The 20,916-nt window shown below is 35.3% G+C and overlaps 1 protein-coding gene across 1 annotated transcript in view; it reads right to left on the minus strand.

Moving 5' to 3' along the window:
• faxdc2 (fatty acid hydroxylase domain containing 2) overlaps positions 1-17,952 on the minus strand; it is a 24,449-nt gene extending 6,497 nt beyond the window's left edge. Inside the window, exons 1-8 of the mRNA XM_055017035.1 lie at positions 17,834-17,952; positions 15,734-15,765; positions 12,841-12,938; positions 9,619-9,722; positions 9,044-9,165; positions 4,864-5,069; positions 3,002-3,107; positions 2,199-2,365 (exon numbers count right to left, since the gene is read on the minus strand). Coding sequence (XP_054873010.1) covers positions 2,199-2,365; positions 3,002-3,107; positions 4,864-5,069; positions 9,044-9,165; positions 9,619-9,722; positions 12,841-12,938; positions 15,734-15,765; positions 17,834-17,858 — 860 coding nt within the window. The 5' untranslated portion in view covers positions 17,859-17,952. The remainder of the gene's footprint in view (positions 1-2,198; positions 2,366-3,001; positions 3,108-4,863; positions 5,070-9,043; positions 9,166-9,618; positions 9,723-12,840; positions 12,939-15,733; positions 15,766-17,833) is intronic.
• Positions 17,953-20,916: the final 2,964 nt, after the last annotated feature.

Here is a 20,916-nt window from a genome sequence, read left to right on the forward strand (position 1 = left end):
TTTAAGAAAACCTTTCTGGAGTGTTTTTCATGGCCTCCTTTACATTATTTCATCATATGGCATGTTTTTACAACATGTTTGAAAAATCGCATTTTTTTTCGACATAGTATAGTAAGGCGTTTGTTTTGCGCCAAAATTCATGATCATTTTTTTTTTCAAAGAAAACCTTTCTGGAGTGTTTTTCACGGCCTCCTTTACATTATTTCATCATATGGCACGTTTTTACAACATGTTTGAAAAATCGCATTTTTTTTCGACATAGTATAGTAAGGCGTTTTTTTTGTGCCAAAATTCATGATGATTTTTTTTCGAAGAAAACCTTTCTGGAGTGTTTTTAACGGCCTCCTTTACATTATTTCATCATATGGCACGTTTTTACAACATGTTTGAAAAATCGCATTTTTGTTCGACACAGTATAGTAAGGCGCTTTTTTTGCGCCAAAATTCATGATGATTTTTTTTTCAAAGAAAACCTTTCTGGAGTGTTTTTCCACGGCCTCCTTTACATTATTTCATCATATGGCACGTTTTTACAACATGTTTGAAAAATCGCATTTTTGTTCGACACAGTATAGTAAGGCGTTTTTTTGCGCCAAAATTTATGATGATTTTTTTTTCAAAGAAAACCTTTCTGGAGTGTTTTCCACGGCCTCCTTTACATTATTTCATCATATGGCACGTTTTTACAACATGTTTGAAAAATCGCATTTTTGTTCGACACAGTATAGTAAGGCGTTTTTTTGCGCCAAAATTCATGATGATTTTTTTTTTTTTCAAAGAAAACCTTTTTGGAGTGTTTTTTATGGCCTGCTTTACATTATTTCATCATATGACACGTTTTTACAACATGTTTGGAAAATCCCATTTTTTGTCGACATAGTATAGTAAGGTGTTTTTTTGCGCCAAAATTTATGATGATTTTTTTTTCAAAGAAAACCTTTCTGGAGTGTTTTTCACGGCCTCCTTTACATTATTTCATCATATGGCACGCTTTTAGGACATGTTTGAAAAATCGCTTTTTTTTTTTCGACATAGTATAGTAAGGCGTTTTTTTTGCGCCAAAATTTATGATGATTTTTTTTTCAAAGAAAACCTTTCTGGAGTGTTTTTCATGGCCTTCTTTACATTATTTCATCATATGGCATGTTTTTACAACATGTTTGAAAAATCCCATTTTTTTTCGACATAGTATATTATGGTTTTTTTTTTGGACGACATACTAAACTATGATGTCTTTGGTCACATTTTGGACGACATACAAAACTGTGACATTTCTTTCAAAGTTGTTTTTTGGGCCTTTTGTTGGATTTATTCAATAGGTAAGTTGAGAAGACAGAAAAGCAGGGATGATCTGCAATAAGGGCCATCAGCCGGAATCGAACCTGCGTCTATCTGTGTATGAGTCGCCCTCTCAACCAGTTGAGCTACCTGGGCACCGTTTTTCAAGATGTTGGACGACACACTAAACTGTGACATTTTGGTCAAATTTTGGATGACATCGTTGATTATATACCAGAGCAAGTTTGAAAATGTTTTAACATGTTTTCATATTGTTTTTGACATTCAGCACTGACACATTCCAGGATTTTTTAAAGTAAAATAGACAAAAGATGAATAAACTAGAACTTCCACCTGTCGGTTTGAAAAGCATGTCATTAAAAAAACGAAATAAGTACAAAAATAAAGAAAAAAATACCAAAATTACCCTATTCATCATGGCCAGAAAACATCAAAAAACATCAGATTCTCAACTTTCTGACAGTCTGTGAACTACACATCTAAAACCATGTTGCTTACATTAAATGTTAAAATGATTTATTCTATGTCTCGTTTAAAAATCTGAAAAAAATTTACAGTTTGCATCAAGTCGATTTTGTAAAATCACAAAAACTCCTCCCTCGTCGTTGCAGCTGTGAAGTCATCAGTGACTCAGCTGTGACCAACAGTCACCTGACAAAAATTCTGGGAATTTTCATCTGAACTGCAGACTGTGTTTACAAAGAGCAGATAGGAGACAAGTACTGAAACAAATTTTTATTCCATTTTGGTAAAATAATCTCAGAAATCTGTGTTTTTTTTCTATAATTTATGGCCTTGTAACATTTGTACCTTGCGTAAAAGACACGTTTGAGTTCCATGTTTCCGCAGACATGCAGGATTTTATGCTGCAGTGTAAAACGAGAGAATGTAGAATGTACCTGAGGTGATGGAAGTCGTGGAACTCTGGGGAGGGCAGGAAGGGGAGGTGGTATCCACAGTGGGAGATGGTGGTGCTGACCAGAGCCAGGCAGTACCACAGAGAGGTGGAGGACAGATGGGAGCCGAGGATCACCGGCCCGATCACCACTGGCAGCATGTTGGAGATCTGAAGGGAAAAAACAGATTAAAGCTTTTAAAAATATAGCAATTTATAAAACAGATTGAAAGACTTAAAATCCTATTCAGCCTTGAAATATGCCAGTTATTCTTATCTGGTGTACAAAATGTTGTTTTTTGTTAATAGCAGTTAACATAACTTCAATTAATGGAGAGAAATGTGTTCCGATTTATTGGATGAACACTTAATTAAAAAGATATTTTACATGTTTAAACAGCAGACAGTTGTTAAAGGTCTATAACAAAGGATGTAACAAGCAGCAGATCCAGCTTTTGCCATTAAAAACTGCACTATTATTGATCATTTTGGAATCAATCCGACCTCTAACTGAACTCTCAACACCTGACTTTGGCAGATAAAAGCTGAGCTCAGACTATTTTTATTTTTACGGTCAAGTTTGTCCAGATTCCAGAGTGAAAATGAAACATGTTTGATTTATTTGCTCCAGCTGGAGAGAAAACATCTGGATCTTCACAGAAATATTCAGACTCTCCACAGTCCTTTAAAGCAGCTCTATAAAGTAGTTTCGCTGTCTGATGGTGAGGGTATCCTCATTAAGGTGAGAGGTTAAGAATGTGACAGAGAGAAAGATAGAATCTGGAGTAAAGCAGAAGAGTCTCTTACCACATGCTCCAGAGGATGAGCGTAGATGGAGACAAGTCCAATGGGCGCCGTCCACTCGTGGTGCTGTTTGTGGTAGTGTTTGTAGAGGCTGGGATGGTGGAACAGCCTGAGAGAAGAAAAATACAGTTAATTCATTAAATAACTGCATCATATTTAAAGCTCAAAACTTGTGTATCTTTCCTTTGTGATTCTGAAAGATATTTTAGTCAAGAAACAGAGTCTCGGAGCTCATAAATCTTCCTGACAGAGTCGGAAATACACAAGATTTACTAAACATATTCAAGTAAAGTGACTTTGTGGGATTGAATTTCACACAAGGAAGACGTATTACTAATGTATTGGCTGCTTTGTTATGAGTTTTCTCATCATTCATTAAACCCTTTGAACCCCAAGAACTTTCTGGGTATTTTTTGCTCTTGTTACATTTTTACTTATTTTTTTACTGCAATATAAAATCCTCAAAGTCTATGGAAATAAAACAACCATGACTAGAAGTAAAGAGAATTTAAAAAATGCCCTCTGTGCAGAATGACATAGTTGCAATGCCATGAATAATAAAGAAAGGAAAGATTAAAGTTTTTTTGATTATTTATTTTACAAAGATTTTTAAAAAATGGAGTCAATATGTACCACATTTTGTAGCTGTGTCCAAAGGTGTTAGTAAAACTGAAACAAAAGATAGGGGCTTTTATTTGTCATTGTGTAAATCCAACAAAATGTGTGAACTGAAAACAATGGATTCTCCACATACTACAGCTATTTCTCTGCTTATAGTTTGCAGTTCAGCCAGAAAGTCTCTGAAATTTTGCAATACAACCGTTGGTCGCAGAAGAGTAACTAAAGGCTTCACAATTGTGCAAAAGATGGCAGAATTTCTACAGGATTTGGTGACTGCAAATGGTTTATTTTTGGTGAATTTTTCAAAATAAGACACAGAATGAAGCTATTTTGATTAAATATTCAAATTTTAAGCTTAGGTTTAGTTAGTTTGGCCGATGAAACTGTATCTTACAGATGAGAAGTTGAAAGACAGCTGGAAAGTTGAAAATGTTTGATTCTCAATGTTGTTATAGTCTGTGGTTATGAGAAACTGAGTCATTATGTTGTGTAAATTTAGTTTCCTCTCAGCAGGTTTGGGGTTCACAGGGTTAACTACAAGTCACAATGTACAAATACTTCAATATAAGTAAAAATACACAAGTATTAGCAGCAAAATGTAAAGTATTGTAGCAAAAGTCCTGGTTTGGTCTAGATTATTTTGGGATTAGATTGTTGATAGTGAAGCATCAGTGTTCCTGTTGGAGCTGCTGCAGGTGGAGCTGCTTTTAACTACATAACGTTTAATAAACAAGGTCAGAAGATAAATCAGAGAGGTTTTCAGAGGATTAATAAGAGATGAAAGATGAAAAAAATAAATCTTTGATGCACAAATTTGCTTTCAGTTTTGGGACTTTTTCTTTACATTTTGACTTTTGGTGAGAAATTGTATCATTTGAACATTTATGTCAAAAGTTTTGAGGGAAAAATCACAATATGATGGAGACACTAACAATTCATAGACAACTGAAATACGACCCTGAATACATGCTATTTTCTTTTACAGATTTCAGAAGAGAAAAAGGTTGGAAAACACTGATTTGATTGTTAATAATGGTACTTTATAGACTTGTTATACTGTCCTTTGTATATTATTTAACTTAAAAGTAAATAAGTTGTCAAATAAAAGTAGGATGAAGTAGAACAAAATGAAAGTTCTGTCAAAAGCACTTCAGTAAATAGTTCTTTCTGATATTGTCTTTTCCGCATCTGTATGTGTCAGAACTAACAGCAGACGTGTAAATATCAAAGAGACAGCTCTCTACCTGTGTGAATAGTAAAAGAGAACTTCCTCCAGGATGGAGAAGGCGGCCAGCTCCATCAGGGCCCAGTGGAAGGTGGGCAGCTCCGGGCCGCAGGGGTTTCCTGTCCAGCTCATCAGGTAGTAAACGGCCACCACCATCGGACCCGAGATGAAGACCTGGTTGAAGATGACGGTCTTCAACGCCTGACGGAGCTTCACTGGATCCACCTGGAGGACCAAAGAGGAGTCAAAGCTGGATAGAAACTCAAAGAGTATCAAAACTACCTTTCTTACATACTGACAAATATATTTAACCCTCGTGTCGTCCTGTGGGTCAGATTGACCCGTTTTAAAGTTTGAAAATGTGGAAAAATTGTATATTTTCACAGTGAAACTTCTGATGTGCACATTTTCAACATTTCTGGGAAGGTTTTGCAAATTTTCCGAAATTTGGAGAATTTTTTTGCTGAATTTTTAGATTTTTTTCAGACAAGGAAACAATATTTTTTGATACCCATAAATGAAGACAACAGGAGGGTTAAGTTACATTGCATCCCGTTCTACAGGAGACTTCTCATTGCAGGTGTTAGAATAAGTGAGTTCAAAGAGTTAAATGTCCATCCATTCATCCATCATCTATACGCTGCTTAATCCTCATTAGGGTGTTACACGTACACTTATACACGTATGCTTCATGTTTAGTTCTCTTGGTAAAACAAAATGTGTAACTGATATCATTATTAATCATTTTCCTTGTACTAATTGAACTTTACATCCATATACATCACGTTAGGTGTTCATGGAAGATTTAATCATCTCATCTCAGAATTAACCCTGGACTCTACAATCCAAACGAGCTTCCTGCATGACATTAAATCTGATTTATAACCGTCTACTTGGCTTTCTACCTTCAGCCTTTGGATGCTGGCTGTAAACTCACGACATGCTGAGTTGACCTTTCCTGTTTGTGTGACAACAATGAACTTTCACACAGAACATGTGTGTGTTCACCAGAGTACACACAACAACCTCAGAGTAAGCACACGTTGTTGTTTATTGGTTGATTATCGTCCAAAGTTTACCCCGGGAGAGTTAAATAGCTCTGACCTGTCACTCAGGACTGACTCTGACATGAATAAAGTTTGAATTTTTATCAGGCTGACATAAGCAGAGACCAATGACTGCCTGTGAAAAACATGAAAATTGTATTAATCAAAGTCAAAATGTTGAGTGTGAGTTGGGAAAATGGTTCACATGTTGGTTTCAAGAAGACCAACGTGCCACAAACAACTCTTGGGCTCCTCAGCTGTTCTTAGCAAATGTCTTTTCAAACATTACACGTCTAGGATAATCTAATCTGATGCCACCAAGACAAGATAAGAACAGTGAAATGTTGTTAGTCTGGTTTACAACAGCACAAGGTTGGACATACCAGCTTTATGCTTCATTCTACTCTCCTCTCTTCCACCATCCATTTACTTTTATGTCGCTATTGTATGTCATTTGCTTTTGTCCTGTATATTTACATTAAAAAGTGACAAAAGGACATCATGTACCAGAGTCAGAAATTGTAAAACCTGATGGATTTTCAACTTTCTGACAGTTCTTGAACTACCCATCTGTGATGTGCCATTCCATTGGAAAACCTGGAAATCTAAGCTTAAAATTGCAATTTTTCCTCAAAAAAAAATCAATTCATTCTACATGTGTAATTTAAAAATTCACTGAAAGTAAACAAAAATAAACTGTTTACCCCAGATTATGTTAAAAAAAAATAAAGAATTGTGTGCTTTAAAGTGCAACCATAAAGCTATTATTGACTCAGGTGCAACTAATAGTCAGGCGACAAAAAATCAAGACGTTTTCGGCTGAACTGCAGGATGTGTTTACACAGAGCAGATAGAGGTTTAAAAATGTAAGTAGTAAAATATCTAAAGTATCTAGAATAAAAGTTATGTCAGAATTGGTACCTCGAACACTCAGTCTTTCCAATTTTTGTAAAAGAATCAAAGAAATCAAATATTTATCTTTCTATTTTTAATGATTTATAGTATTGTAATTTTACTATAATTCACTAAAGATTTTTTTTAGTTTCTTCTACTTCTAGCCATGTTTCCATTAAGGTCATTAAAGACTTTATGTTGCAGTAAAAAATGAGCCCACAGTCAGCAAAAAAACAGCCACAAACTGCTTGGATTTCAGACAGTTAATGTGGAGTTTTTTTCCTCACACTGTTGTAAAGTTCAAAGGAAATCTTTTCACTTGAGGAATTAATGTATGTTATTGCGAATTAGCTATGAAAAACAAAAAAACAATGCCAACATTAATAAAAATGATCCTAAAATCATCCAGGTTGATATCAATCAACGCTGAGATGAATTATACTGGGAATGGCTCTATAGGAATAACATTGAAAAGAAAAATATAATCTTGCATTGATGACTGTGTGATGGTTCATTGACCAGACACTCTGAAAACACCACTAAAATCATTAAGATAAACTGATATATGACTTGATAAGGTTGCATTGTGCAATTTGTTCTAATTACTGCACATCCCGACTGTTTATGACGAACTGGTCTCAAGTTCAGACAGGTTTATTCTCCATAGTGGACAGAAATCCAATAGGAAACAATGACTCAATATATCGCCACAGATTACCTCATGATTGGAGATATGAAGTTTTACTACTGTAAAGATTCATATCACGCTATAAAAATGCTGGAAGAAGCCATTTGTAAAGGGAGGAAACGCTCACTGACATCACCTGTTAGACTTTATTAGCCTCATAATGCACAGATTACTGATTGAATATTGAGTATTCCTCCTCCAGCCATGAACATGACCTTCCTGTGTGAGCTCCGTGTTCTCAGCTATAATCTCTGAAAGGTGAACATTTATCAGCTTTTTATCTGCGCGGTGTCCGACATCATCTGCTGATCAAACACAGCCGAAGGACTTTGGTCAGACAAATATGTGGATGCATCAGATCTGTTTCATGTGTGTCAGATGGTTATTAAAGGCCAAAGGATATTTCTGGTTGTATTTAACTGGACTTAAGGGACAGTGAAAGTACGAATGGTCAAACCGGTGGATAAGAAAGTATACAACACATTTGTAGTGAGAGGGCTAGACTGATTATTGACCTGATATTTGGCATTTTTCAGATTATTGATAAATTAAATGCTCTACTTCAGGTCTGTGCAGCGTCCCATCCCTGTCTATGTCTCTATTTTGTCAGAAATGCCTCTGAAACAGTAAAAACTGAACAGGAAACACAAGCTGTTGCCGCAAAATAGAAATTAGCTTCTCTCACAATGGCTAAGGCTATGCTAGTGGCTAACGGCTAGTGGCTAAGTTAAAAGGCAGCAACAGATTAACGTGAAACAGAGCCTGGAAAACAATAATTACTTAAAGATCTGGACCTTAGTGGGCAATGAAAGTGATAAAACAGTGAAAGATTGAAAAAACAGAATAGAATAGTAGATTTAATCTCAGTTGATCCCACATAAACAGAGAAAAGAGTCCTAATTTAGTCCCTCCTATTTCTATTTTACTAATTCAGTTATAGTCATCCTTATAAATGAAGAAGATTAGTTATTAATGACAAGTTCTCTGGTATCACACGCTGTTAAAGCATTCCATTTAATTTATATTGGTTCCAAATATCGGTTATTAGGCTTTTTCATTACCAATAATTGGCATTGGTAACAGCCCTAAAACAAAAAAAATTATAATAAAATTTAAAAATAAAAATAAATAAATGTAAATCAAATCAAAATAAAATAAAAATAAGATTGGATTAAAAAAAATTAATTATAAATAAATAAATGTAAATAAAACAAAAATTTAATTAATTAAAATTTTTAATTAAAACTAAATAAATATAAATAAAATAAGACTGAATTAAATAAAAAATAAACTAAAAATAAATCAAAATAAAATAAGATTGAATTAAATTAAAATTTTAAAATAAAAATAAATAAAATCTAATCAAAATTAAATTAAATAAGATTGAATTAAATTACAATTTTAAATTAAAAATAAATAAATATAAATAAAGTAAAATATAAATAAAATAAGATTGAATTAATTTTCAATTTTAAATAAAAAAATTAAAAATAAAATAAAATCAGAATAAAATAAAATAAGATTAAATTAAATTAAAACACATATCCGTTAATCTATAGTCTGCAGCTTACCGGGTTGTTCTTGTCCACCTGGATGCGGTAGCGAGTGATGAAGGAGGGTTTTCCGGTTATGTCCACCAACAGCAGCAGAGCATTTGACAACCAGAACGTCAGAGTGGGAAGCAACATCGTCCCTGTTGAAGGAAAAATAAACAAGAAAACAAGGCCGCTGTCACATAACGTTCACTTAACCAGGACCTGAACCCCACAAAGATCGTATCTGGAGGATGAAAACGTTCTTGAAAACATTCCTGAGAAAAGTGATTAAGTCGAGACATCATGGCTGAACTGAACAGCTGCTTTCATCGAACACAAACACAGGATTTCCTCTGTGTTGGGTAGAACATGAGGTAACTTCCCATAAATAATAAAACAAAGCCCTGTTTGTGTCTTAGGGGATGAATTAATGTGTGTAATTGAACTTTAAAATATACTGGCAATGATGTTGTGAACTTTTCCTCCAGCGATCATGAGCCTGAATGCTAAATATGTAAACAGAGAGAAACTAATTTAAGAACTCAGAAAAGATCCACTTGTGTTTGAGTGTTTTACAACAACACAGAAGATGTATTGGACCAGTTTCTTACCCAAGAAGAACAGAGCAGCATCATGACCCTCGAACGCCACGTACAGCTTCGTCCACAAGTTCTGCCAGAAATCTCCTGAAGCTCCCCAGAACCTCTGAAGGTGCCTGCAGGAGGATTCACATTCAAGGTTCAAGTTGACGAGACTGTTTTCTGACATAGAAAACACTTTTGTGGATTTTATTTTTTCTTAAGCATAGATAAGTGTGAATGGGCAGAAAATTTGGAACATTAGCAGTCCAGGCTAGCCAAAGGGTTTGTAAATTCATTAAAAAACGAATTCATCACGACATGAATAGGTGCCACGTGGACATTTAAAGAGTTCACTGACCCCAAGAAAAGACTAAGCTAAAGTCTGTATGTTGAATATGTGCATTGACATATCAGGCATAATTTTTGACAAGAAAAGTTGATCTACAGGAAAATAAATGTTTGAAAGCCTAACTGTATTTTGAGTGACCGCCTGGTGTCTGAATTTAGTGTTGACTTAAAGATACCTTCACCATTAATTATTGCATGAAAGTCAAACATTGGCACAGGATATTGTGTAATTAATGTTTATGTTTGACTCCATAAATTCTTATTATTCTTCTTCAAACCCATTTTTGCTGTAAAACATTTAAGCAAACTTCATCCACAAACACCAAGAACCTACCAGACCCATTCTGGTACTTTATTGTGAAGATTTTTAAATGTGATTATTATTATTTTTTGCACGTCTCCTGTTGTTTAAACTATCTACTATGGAATTTTGCACATTCTCAGGTGATAATTTGCACAATTTTTGCACCCTGGAAGTATTTCTATTACTCTTTATTACTTATAATCCCTTGGATTTGCTACACTTGCTGTTAAGGCTTCTTTATTTATTTATTTATTTGGACGGGACAGTGCATATTAATGAACGTACAATCTCATAAGTTTACACAAGCTTGCAGTAATTAAGCTGGATTTAGCACAAGGCTAATTTCCATCCGATTTTTAATTTGACTTCCTTCCTTTAAAAATAGTTTCATCCTTTTTACAACATGTTCTCGAGTTAAAAAGGTGTATACAAATTGGTTTTAGTTGGGAAAGACCAATTAAATATTTAACATAAGCCAGAAAAGAGATGAAATGTGACCTACAAAGAAAAACTGTTGCATTGGAATGGAAAGAAATGAGAGGAAGTAATATGGTTTAGGTACTTTGGATGCCAACAGTTAAACTCAATGTGATAAAGGGTTCATACGCGAGAATGAACATTTACAAGTTTACTGTAATGAACCAAAACAAACTCCTCCTATGTGAAACTCTACTTGGGAATGAAACTAATTCTGTTCTTTAACACCGTAGTTTTGTGATCTGCCAGTTTTCTATTATCTTGTTCAGCTGTGTTTTCCTACAACTTAATTTTCTATACTGTGCTCTTACGTTCAGTCCTGTCCATTGGCTCAGTCCTACTGGGTCCAAACCAACAGCCATCTAATGATGCCCAGGAATAAACTCGAACTGATCGCGTCCCGTCTAATCCCATCATGCCTTGTCCTGTTACATCTAGTCCCATCATATAAAGTCCCTGTCCAGTCCTGTCCCATCTCATTATGTTATATTATCTTATTTCATGCCATCTCTTGCTCCACCCTCATGCTCTCTTCTGTCCACTGGCCCAAACCAACACCTAGCAACCACCTAATGATACCTTAGCAACTGCCCGGAGCCATGCAGCAAGAACCTAAATTTGTAGGAAACCCCCTTAAATATCCAGTCACACCCCATCAAACAGGTCTCTGCATGGTAGGTCCTGCTACATCCTGCCATGTTAGATCGGGTCCTCTAATGTCCCATCAAACCTGCCACGCCAGAAGCTCATCTAACTTCACTAATATCGTGACCCAGACATCAACCAAAGGACGTCTTGAATCCTAAAATGCACGGAACGAGGAGGAGCCATGAACAAGGATGCACAAGAGACAACAAAAGGAATCTTGGACGTACAATTAGCAAAATAAAATGAGTTTCACACACATCTGATGCCTCCACATGTAGTCCTGCAACGTCTAATACCACCATTATATTCTATAACTTCATGTAATCTCTTTTCCCCGTCTCTGTTTTCTGATCATGTTCTACTAAACACTCCTCTACCTTGCCCTGTCCTTGTCCATCCAGTCCTGCAGTCTGCTCTACCAAACAGGTTCACCACAACCAGGATGTGTTTTCATTATGTGGCTTCACTAAACCCAACAAGCTGGTTATTAACTCTGCAAGTCAGCCGGTGTTTCAGGGTCCAGCTGTGATTATGTTCTCACATGGACAAGTCTAGAGTTGTAAATTTCTCATCAAGAGAATAAACTGTAATCCTAAACAAATATAGGGTGTGAAAAACATAAAGCAGCCAAAATCTGAAAGAAAGTTGGCAAAAAACCAGACTATATGAATGTCAGAGTTAACAGGCTTATTAACCCTCGTGTCGACCAGTTTCACAGTTTGAAAATGTGATTAAAAAAATGTATTTTCACAGTGAAACTTCTGATGTCCACATTTTCAACATTTTTGGGAAATTTTTGAACATTTTTTGGTATGGGCACCAAAAAATATTGTTTCCTTGTCTGAAAAAAAACCCCACAAATTCAGCAAAAAATTCCCCAAATTTCTGCAAATTTGCAAAAACTTCAGGAAGAAAATTCCAATAATTCCTTAAAAGTTTCCATTAAAAGTTTTATTAAAAAAAAAAAAAAAATCCCCTAAATTTGGCAAGAAAATTCTTGTAAATATTTTCAAAAAATGAGTAAAATCTTCCAAAAAAATCCTAAAAACATCTGATTACATATATATCAGTAAAACTTCTAATATTTTCTTTAAGAACATTCCCATAAAAATCAACCAAAATCCAGTGAATTTCGCTGGATTTTAGTTGATTTTTTTGTGAATGTTCTTAAGAAACAATTTTAACATTTCTTTTTTTTCCACCAAAAAATGTTCAAAGATTTCCCAAAAATGTTGAAAATGTGGATATCAGAAGTTTCACTGTGAATATATATATATATATATATATATATATATATATATATATATATATATATATATATATACAATTTTTTTTTTTTTTTTTTTTTTTAACATTTTCAAACTTTAAAACAGGTCAATTTTGACCTGCAGGATGACATGAGGGTTAAAAAGTAGCGCTGCCCTTCTTCGGGTTCAGCTCAGGACACGCTGCAGGTTTGCCGTGTGAGTTCCTACCATGTCAGTGAGTTGCCAAACGCTGCCAAGAATAAGATGCCGGATCCGATGACAAACGCGGCTTTCTTCACGGAGTCCCACAGTCCTCCTGGGCCCTCCTGCACAGAGAAACAGCAACGATCTTCCTGTTAAAGTCAAGATAGCGTGCAGTCTCATGACATGGAGCTGTATCAGCACCAAAACCTCTAACGGTGGAGAAATATGGATCTGAAACAACACCAAGACTGTTACTGAAACCAGCCAAGTGTCTTTCCAAGAGGATGCCAGAACCGAGCGGTTTATGTTTTCATAAGTTAAGGTATTTAGCAGCGAGGGAGTGCCGGGAGGTAAGATTGTATGTTATGAAGGAGAAAGTGAGTCCAGAGAGCAAAATAAATCAGGCAGCAGGAGGGAAACAGTCATGAGACTCTGAATCCTTTCTGTGCATCTTCAGTATGTCACTGCCTAAAGAAACTGTGACACTAGAAGAGAACAGAATGGCTTTACTGTGATCACTGGGCGGTGCATTGATAACAAGCTAAATGAAAGAACAACAAATAATAAAATCAAATGTACACATAAAACAAGACGAAATTAAGAATTGCAACATCAGCAAAAGAGGCAAGATGTATACATAGTACAAACCAATAAAATAGAATAAATATGGGCAGGAGATTCGCCGAAAGCAGCATTAGAACCAATAAAAGTGACACTGTGTGTTTTTGTTTTGATTGTTCTATTCTATTCTATGTTATTCTGTTCTATTCTATTCTATTTCAAACCTCTGAAACCCAACCACTCTGGTGGGTTTGAAAGGTGTGCTGTCTTTCAAATAAATAAATCACATTATACCATTTTTTTAGAGCCGGAAACAGAAAGAATTTATTTATTTATGATTTGTCGCATTAGAACTTTGTAATTCTGCACAGGAGACATTTTGAGTTCTGTCTAATTCTAGTCATAGTTGTGCTGTTTCAAAAGAGATTTTATACTTCAGAGACATTGTGGCAGGAGCAAAGAGCACTCAGCACCTTCTTGGAGTCGTTTCTGCCCACATGTTGGCATCGATCCATATTCCTACAATAGATGAGTTTATATTTGATCTCCTGCAGCAGGTAATTCAGATAAAAGTGGGTCTTTTAGCCTGAAAAGTACATTCGTGTCTAACAAATGCATTTAATAAAAAATAAATATGGGGCAGGGATCAGTTCACTCAGCAGGAATTAAGTCCAGGGATTCATGTCACAATCACCAGACTGTCTGAAATGCAGCTTTTACCCCGACTGCCCTCAGTCCTGCCATAGCAACGGAGGGAACAATGCTGAGCAAATGTTGAGCTGGTCCCAGGATTCAGTTCTCACATTTTAGTCTCTGGGACACAATCAGGATCTTACAGAAGCAAAACCCCAGGTGCATCTTGGTACTTTTATCCTTATGAGGACATTTTATTTCTAAGTCTGCAAAAGAAGCCCCAACAGAATACAAACACATGTAAATACGTGTTAGTTTACTACACTCATTCTACTCGTCTTTGCTGATCCAAACACTTGTTTGCGTTTCTCATGATCATGTCCACAACCTATTATGTGCTATCATCTCCTTGCTCCCTGCAGGGCTCAATAAATTTACTCAGAAAAATGCAACTTGTCAGGTTGAGCCTGTTGCAGAGAACAAAAAGGCAAACAGGACAGTTCCCAGTGGAGCCGCAGTTAAAAGAAAGCAGCCAGGTGGAAACGTTCTCTATTAGACAAGTCAGGTGAGATCCACTTTATATAACAAGTGTTTTAACACAACAGCAAGGTGCTTTGGAAAAAAATGCAGGTACAGATAAATAAGTACAGAAAGTTCAAACATTATTAAAGGCAAAACCTCTGGTGTGGATCAAATAAAATGCCATCAAATTAAACTTTATCAAGGATAAAGACTGAAATGGCAGTAAAAGTGTAATAAGTTTTCCTTTGGGTGTCTTGAGAAGCTCACAGACAAGCTCCTTTGTTCATAAACCTTCATCTAATTGTTGCATTTTCTACGAGCCAGATCTTTACTTCAGGCTTCATCCACACGTGCACAAGTATTTGTTGTAACTTATCTTTTCCGACGAGTTTTGACCTTTCGTCCACATGTAAATTTATGTCAAAAAACTGAGCAAACAGAAACTCTGTTTACAGTGTTGATGTGTCGACAGAGAAAACTGAGTTTTTGGCTTGTAAGAGTCACAGTGTGAATCTTTAACCTACTTTTAGTGCAGTGACAGATGTGGCCAAAACAGTGCTGTTGCTAACCTTGTGAACAAGACATTTTTAATATTAACATATAAATGTGGAGTTTTTTCACCAGACTGAGGAACAGAGGTGCTAGAATCAGTCCACATATGATTATTAGACTATCGGAGCCAGTAATAGTGTTTTTCCTGGCTTCTACTGGCCAACATGGCTTTAAAGTTATTGTTTTATCGTGGCATAATGTTTTGGAATAACCTAGACAGCAATTCAATCATGTGGACAGAGATTTTTTTGGAGAATAAAAAAGGAAAAATCTTGTTTTTCAACTGGACTATACCTCAACCGCCCAGATTCAGAGACCAACGTCTAAGTGACATTTGTAGGAATTTACAGGAGGATTTGTAGCTCCTTGAAGCAGCAGGAGGCAGATTTCATTAGAGCTTTAACACATGTGCAAGTATCTCCAAACTAACAGCAAAATGACAGCACATACCGTACAGCCTAATAAAAACAACTTCCTCCCAGAAACAGAGGAGCAGTAATGCAACAAGTGATTCCAGAAGAAAACAAACGGCCTTATATAAGCAGATCAAGGGTTGTGGCTGCATTGGCTGTGACTCACTGCTTTCTATCTTCATTCTCCTCCATTGAGTGATAACAGATAGTTGGTTTTAAAGGTGATGTGTTCTTACCTGTCTGCTGCTGCTCGCTGCTCTCCTCACGTCTGTAAACACAACAATCGACACAGAATAAGCTGTTTGTGATTTCCAGGTACAATTACTACAAACAGTAGATATTTAAAGAGGTTTCTACATCATTTATTGTTAATGATGCATTTTTCATGACATCTTTTTTCTTTAAATATCCAAAATGATCATTAGATGAATGATTTTGGAGTAAAACTGATGTCCTGTGCCACAGCGATGGATGGCAGAAGATTAAAAATGATGTGTTCTGCTGTTTATCTAAACAAAAAAAAAAAAAAAAACAAATATGATCGGACCACAGCTGGTCAGCAAAATAACAGCATTTATTTTTATTTAGTGAATGTTTTCTGAGGTGAACGCTCCTCACTGCTTTTTTGTTTTTTCATCTTTTCGTGGTACTGTAATCATCTAAGTGCAGTGTAGCCTGGTGCAAAATTTACAGCTGGAGGATTATAACTAATCCTATTATAATCCATCCTTACTGTGTGCACTTTTTCACTCAGATTCTTGGGGATAAACGGCCGTACATGGAGTATTTTTGTCAAAAAAATGTGGCCAAAACAAAGTAAACATCTACTAGTGATGTAAATGCTGCAACTAATGATTATTCTTATTATGAATAAATCTATGGAGTCGTCTGTGGAACTAAACAGGTCATCATTGTGTGTGTAAAATGTTCATTACAAGTTCCTAGAGCTCATGACTACTTTGTAAATTGTCTGTTTTTGTTTACCAATGCAAAAACACGCAAATATATTCAATTTATTATTATAAAAGACAATGAAAAAACATCAGAGGAGCTGGGAACAGATTTATTTTTACCTGCAAGACTAAAAAATTGCCTTATTTGCCAACATTAATTTGATAATCAAAATTATTTGAAAGAATTTTCCGACAATAGAAGAGTTGAGAAATCGATTAATGAAATGTTTTAGAGGAAGACGAGAACAGCATGAATGCATAAAATAATGAAGTGAAACATCTTTACTTGTTGTGTACAGTTGGCGATAACTAATTGTCAGAACATTACTGATTTTACACGTTTTATTGTGATTTCTATCTTAATGTTTGCACCATTCTTATAACATATACATTACTCTGGTCAACTCAGACCGTATGAATAAGCTTGAATTGATAAATGACTGATTTCACCAAACTACAGCTTCACGAATATGAAAACTATAAAGACTTGTATGTATTTATTGGCTACTGATTGAGTTCAACCAGAAAATCTCAGCTCAATATTAAAGCTTAAAATAACTGGATGAAATTATCCACGTTGGACAACTTAACTATATGACTTTTTAGTTTGTCTACTCATCCATTATTTATACCCAACTGTCCTTCTGCATATTAAATTAAGTAAAATACTTCAGTGTCAGATATTATATTGGTTTCACGAGGCTAAAGCTTCAGAAATACTAAAAACACAATATTTTTAATTACATAACTGTGAAATAAACACACCTTTTCACTTTTAAATTCTTTTAATTTATTGACCGGCTACTGATTTGGCTAACATTTGGTCAGTGTTTGGACTTTTCTTTTCATCTAAATTACCTTCTGGTCCATATATTCATCCATTATTTATACCCAATTATATTTTTGTGTATCAGATCAAGTGAAACATAACTTAAAAATATAAAGTTTGACCCTTATTCATTATTAGTGAGTTAGATAAGTGACTGTAATTGCATATACATAGTCGAGGGCTGCAAAGAAATGAGGATTTTCTTTACTAGAACTGGTAAATAATGTAAATGTTGAGTGATGGCCAAAATAATACTGTAAACAATGACTTGAGGTAAGTTAGTGCAGACACCATGTGCACCTCAGAGAATATTAGTTAATTTATTAATCAGCATCTTCATTAAAAACTGGCATTAAACAAGCATGTAAACAATACAATTTAAAGAGTTTATGTGTTACAAAAGATGCTGGATTGTACTGAGTTTCCCTGAACGCACCACAAGTTCAACTCTCTTTGTTTTTGGATCTTTACCGCAGCGGCACCGAGATGCGGCTTTATTCTGAACAAAACCGGACTCCACAGATGTACTACCGGTAAATAAAGCTCCGACTCACCGCTGCCTGTCGTCTCCACCGACATGTTTCTGCTCTCAGTCCGCTGCTGCGCGTTTTCATGAGCTCAAAGCAGCAGTTTATTTACAACAGCTTGAGACTTCTGATTGGCTGGTTCCCGGTCAGCTGACCTGATCAGTACCCGGAAGTATCGTTCCCTCCTCTCCCAGCTGGAGGAGTGTGTTTTTTCTTCTTTCCTCTAGTCCACATGATTTATTAAACCAGGTGAAGGTTGAAGCTGAAGCTGTTGGGTGGTCGCTACAGTGGTTTTATAACGTGCTGAGAAGAACAAAAAAACTAAACAGTTTATCAGTCTGAAGAGTTTGTTCTCATAAAACAATAAATGTTCAACAGATAATTAAAATACATGAGATGAGATTACCTAACAGCACTGCAGCAGGGTCAGTATATAACTGAGGGACTTCTGAAGTCCATGGGATATATGTTGCATACATTTCTATTAAAAGTTAAAAAAAAAAAAAAAAGTTTTTATGTTCATTCTGATCATGTCTTTACAAATTCCAATTATTTATTATGGAAACAATCATTTATTAATAAAAAATGACTGAATATCAATAAAATGTCAACTATGTTCCGAAAAGTCCCACAATTATATATTGACCCGTCCAGAATGACTCGAAAATTATCCATAATTACAGAAAATTAGTCCAGAATGACATGAAATCTGTCCTAAATTACTTGAAAATGATCCCAAAGACACAAAAATGATCCAAAATGACGAGAAAAGATCCAAGCTGACATAAAACTTGTTGAAAATGACAAGAAACTTGTCCAAAATGACTCAAACATTGTCCAAAATTATTTGAAAATGATCCATAATTACAGAAAATTGGTCTAGAATGACATGAAATTTGTCCGAAATGACTAGAAAGTTAGTCCAAATACAGAAATGATCCAAAAGGATGAGAAATGATTCAAGCCAACACAAAACTTGTTGAAATTCACAAGAAATTTGTCCAAAATGACTCAAAACTTGTCCAAAATGACTTGAAAATGATGCATAATTATAGAAATTTAGTCCAGAATGAGATGAAATTTGTCCTAAATGACTTGAAAATTATCCCAAAGACAAAAAAATGATTCAAAATGACGATAAATGATCCAAGCCGACATAAAACTAGTTGAAATTGACAAGAAAATGCTCCAAAATGACTTGAAAATAATCCATAATTACAGAAAATTAGTCCAGAATATTATGAAATTTGTCCTAAATGACTTGAATATGATCCAAAATGACGAGGATATACAAAAAGCCCCACAATTATATACTGAGCGAGTGACTTCATCTTAGTATCTGATATAATAATGAGAAAGTGCTGCAGCTTGTTAATTAAGAGCCTTTCTTTGTTTGAAATCACTTTAATCAGAATTATTTAAGATTTTAAGTGTTATAACTGCAGGAACTCATTCATCCAGGTCATTTTAATCTTAAATCCACTAGTTAGCAACTGGACAACTTCTTGGTTCTTGAAAACATTCAACTCTGTGCTTAGAGTTGTGTATGGATGTGAAATTCAATGTAGAGGCATCTCAAGACTGCATTAAAAGTACCTGATAAGTGGTGCCTTTGGCCCCCTCTTCTGTTGACATTATTGTCCGCAAAGGAGTGTTTTTTATGCTTTTTACATCTGGACAGAGAAGTCAGCTGGTCTGAGAGAGAAGTGAAGGAAACCATCCAAACCCTGGTGGGTTTATATGACAGCAGTTATCAGATACGTTCACCACAGTCCTGAGATTCCTCCTCATACAGTTTCATAACGTTCACACCTCGGGACATGTGAGTCCTCGGCCATGAGCCGTGTGAATCCAGGGTGAGAATAAACACATCAGACTCCCCACAAGGCAGTTAGAACGTGAAACATTTTTAGAAACCAAACAGAAGCACCTTCTGCTGAATCACCTACGGTTATCATGACATGGATGACTGAAAATCATGTTGTTATAAATCACATTTAACACAACAACAAACCAGTAACTCACACAAGATCCTTACAGTCACTTTAACAGTTTATTAACAACTACACTACCAGTCAAAAGTAACATAGAGCAACTTTAAGTAATATAGAGCAACTTTAACTCCTTTAGAGCAACTTTAACTACTATAGAGCAATTTTAACTAATATAGAGCAACTTTAACTCATTTGGAGGAACTGTATTTCCTTCAGAACGTTAATTAATATAAAGCAATTTTCATCAATATAGAGAAACTTTAACTAATGTAGAGCAACTTTAATTTATATAGAGCAACTTTAATTAATGTAGAGCAACTTTAAATCATTAAGAGCAACTTCAACTGATATAGAGCAACTTTAACTGATTTTTGAGCAACTTTAACTAATATAGAGCAACTTTAACTAATATAGAGCAACTTTAACTCCTTTAGAGCAACTTTAACTCCTTTAGAACAAATTTAACTCATTAAGAGCAACTTTAACTAATATAGATTTGATATAGATTTTGTTGTCTGGACAACAGTACAGTTGCTCTAATGCACAAATAATAAAATATATAAGGGTTTGCACAGGCAGCAATTGTAGTAAAATCAGTTGATTTTTTCTTTGTTTACAATAAGAATATAATTAAAACACTTGATTAATAATTTACCACTGACACTAAGCTAGTGTTTGAAGTATTTACAATAAACTGTACAACTATTGCAGCTTTACATCATCAGAATATTGAAGACCACATGAACTTTACTCTAAATTTTCTCTGCAGTAACATCACCTCCAGTTATCACTCCCACTCCTTGACCACGACGACCTTCAGGCCCGTCTGCCGCCACAACATATGGCTCCATTATCGCTCATTATTGTCATTATCTCACGGGGGGTCAGTGCACTGTAATCGTTATGTAAAATTAGTATGATTTGGAGCTCTGCTGGGTAAAAACCACCTTTAATAAACATGGGGAGAGAGTTGAAGCTCTGACTTCACAGAGAAACTTCTCTTATCTCTTCTGACTCATGGTAGAATTTATCAGTCTTCTTTTATTGTCTAAATCATCGCTATAAACAGTACATTTATGTCACATGTAATGACATCATCTGCACGAATAAAATGGA

The sequence above is a fragment of the Amphiprion ocellaris genome, chromosome 14 (assembly GCF_022539595.1).
Source record: "Amphiprion ocellaris isolate individual 3 ecotype Okinawa chromosome 14, ASM2253959v1, whole genome shotgun sequence".
Lineage (NCBI taxonomy): Eukaryota > Metazoa > Chordata > Actinopteri > Pomacentridae > Amphiprion > Amphiprion ocellaris.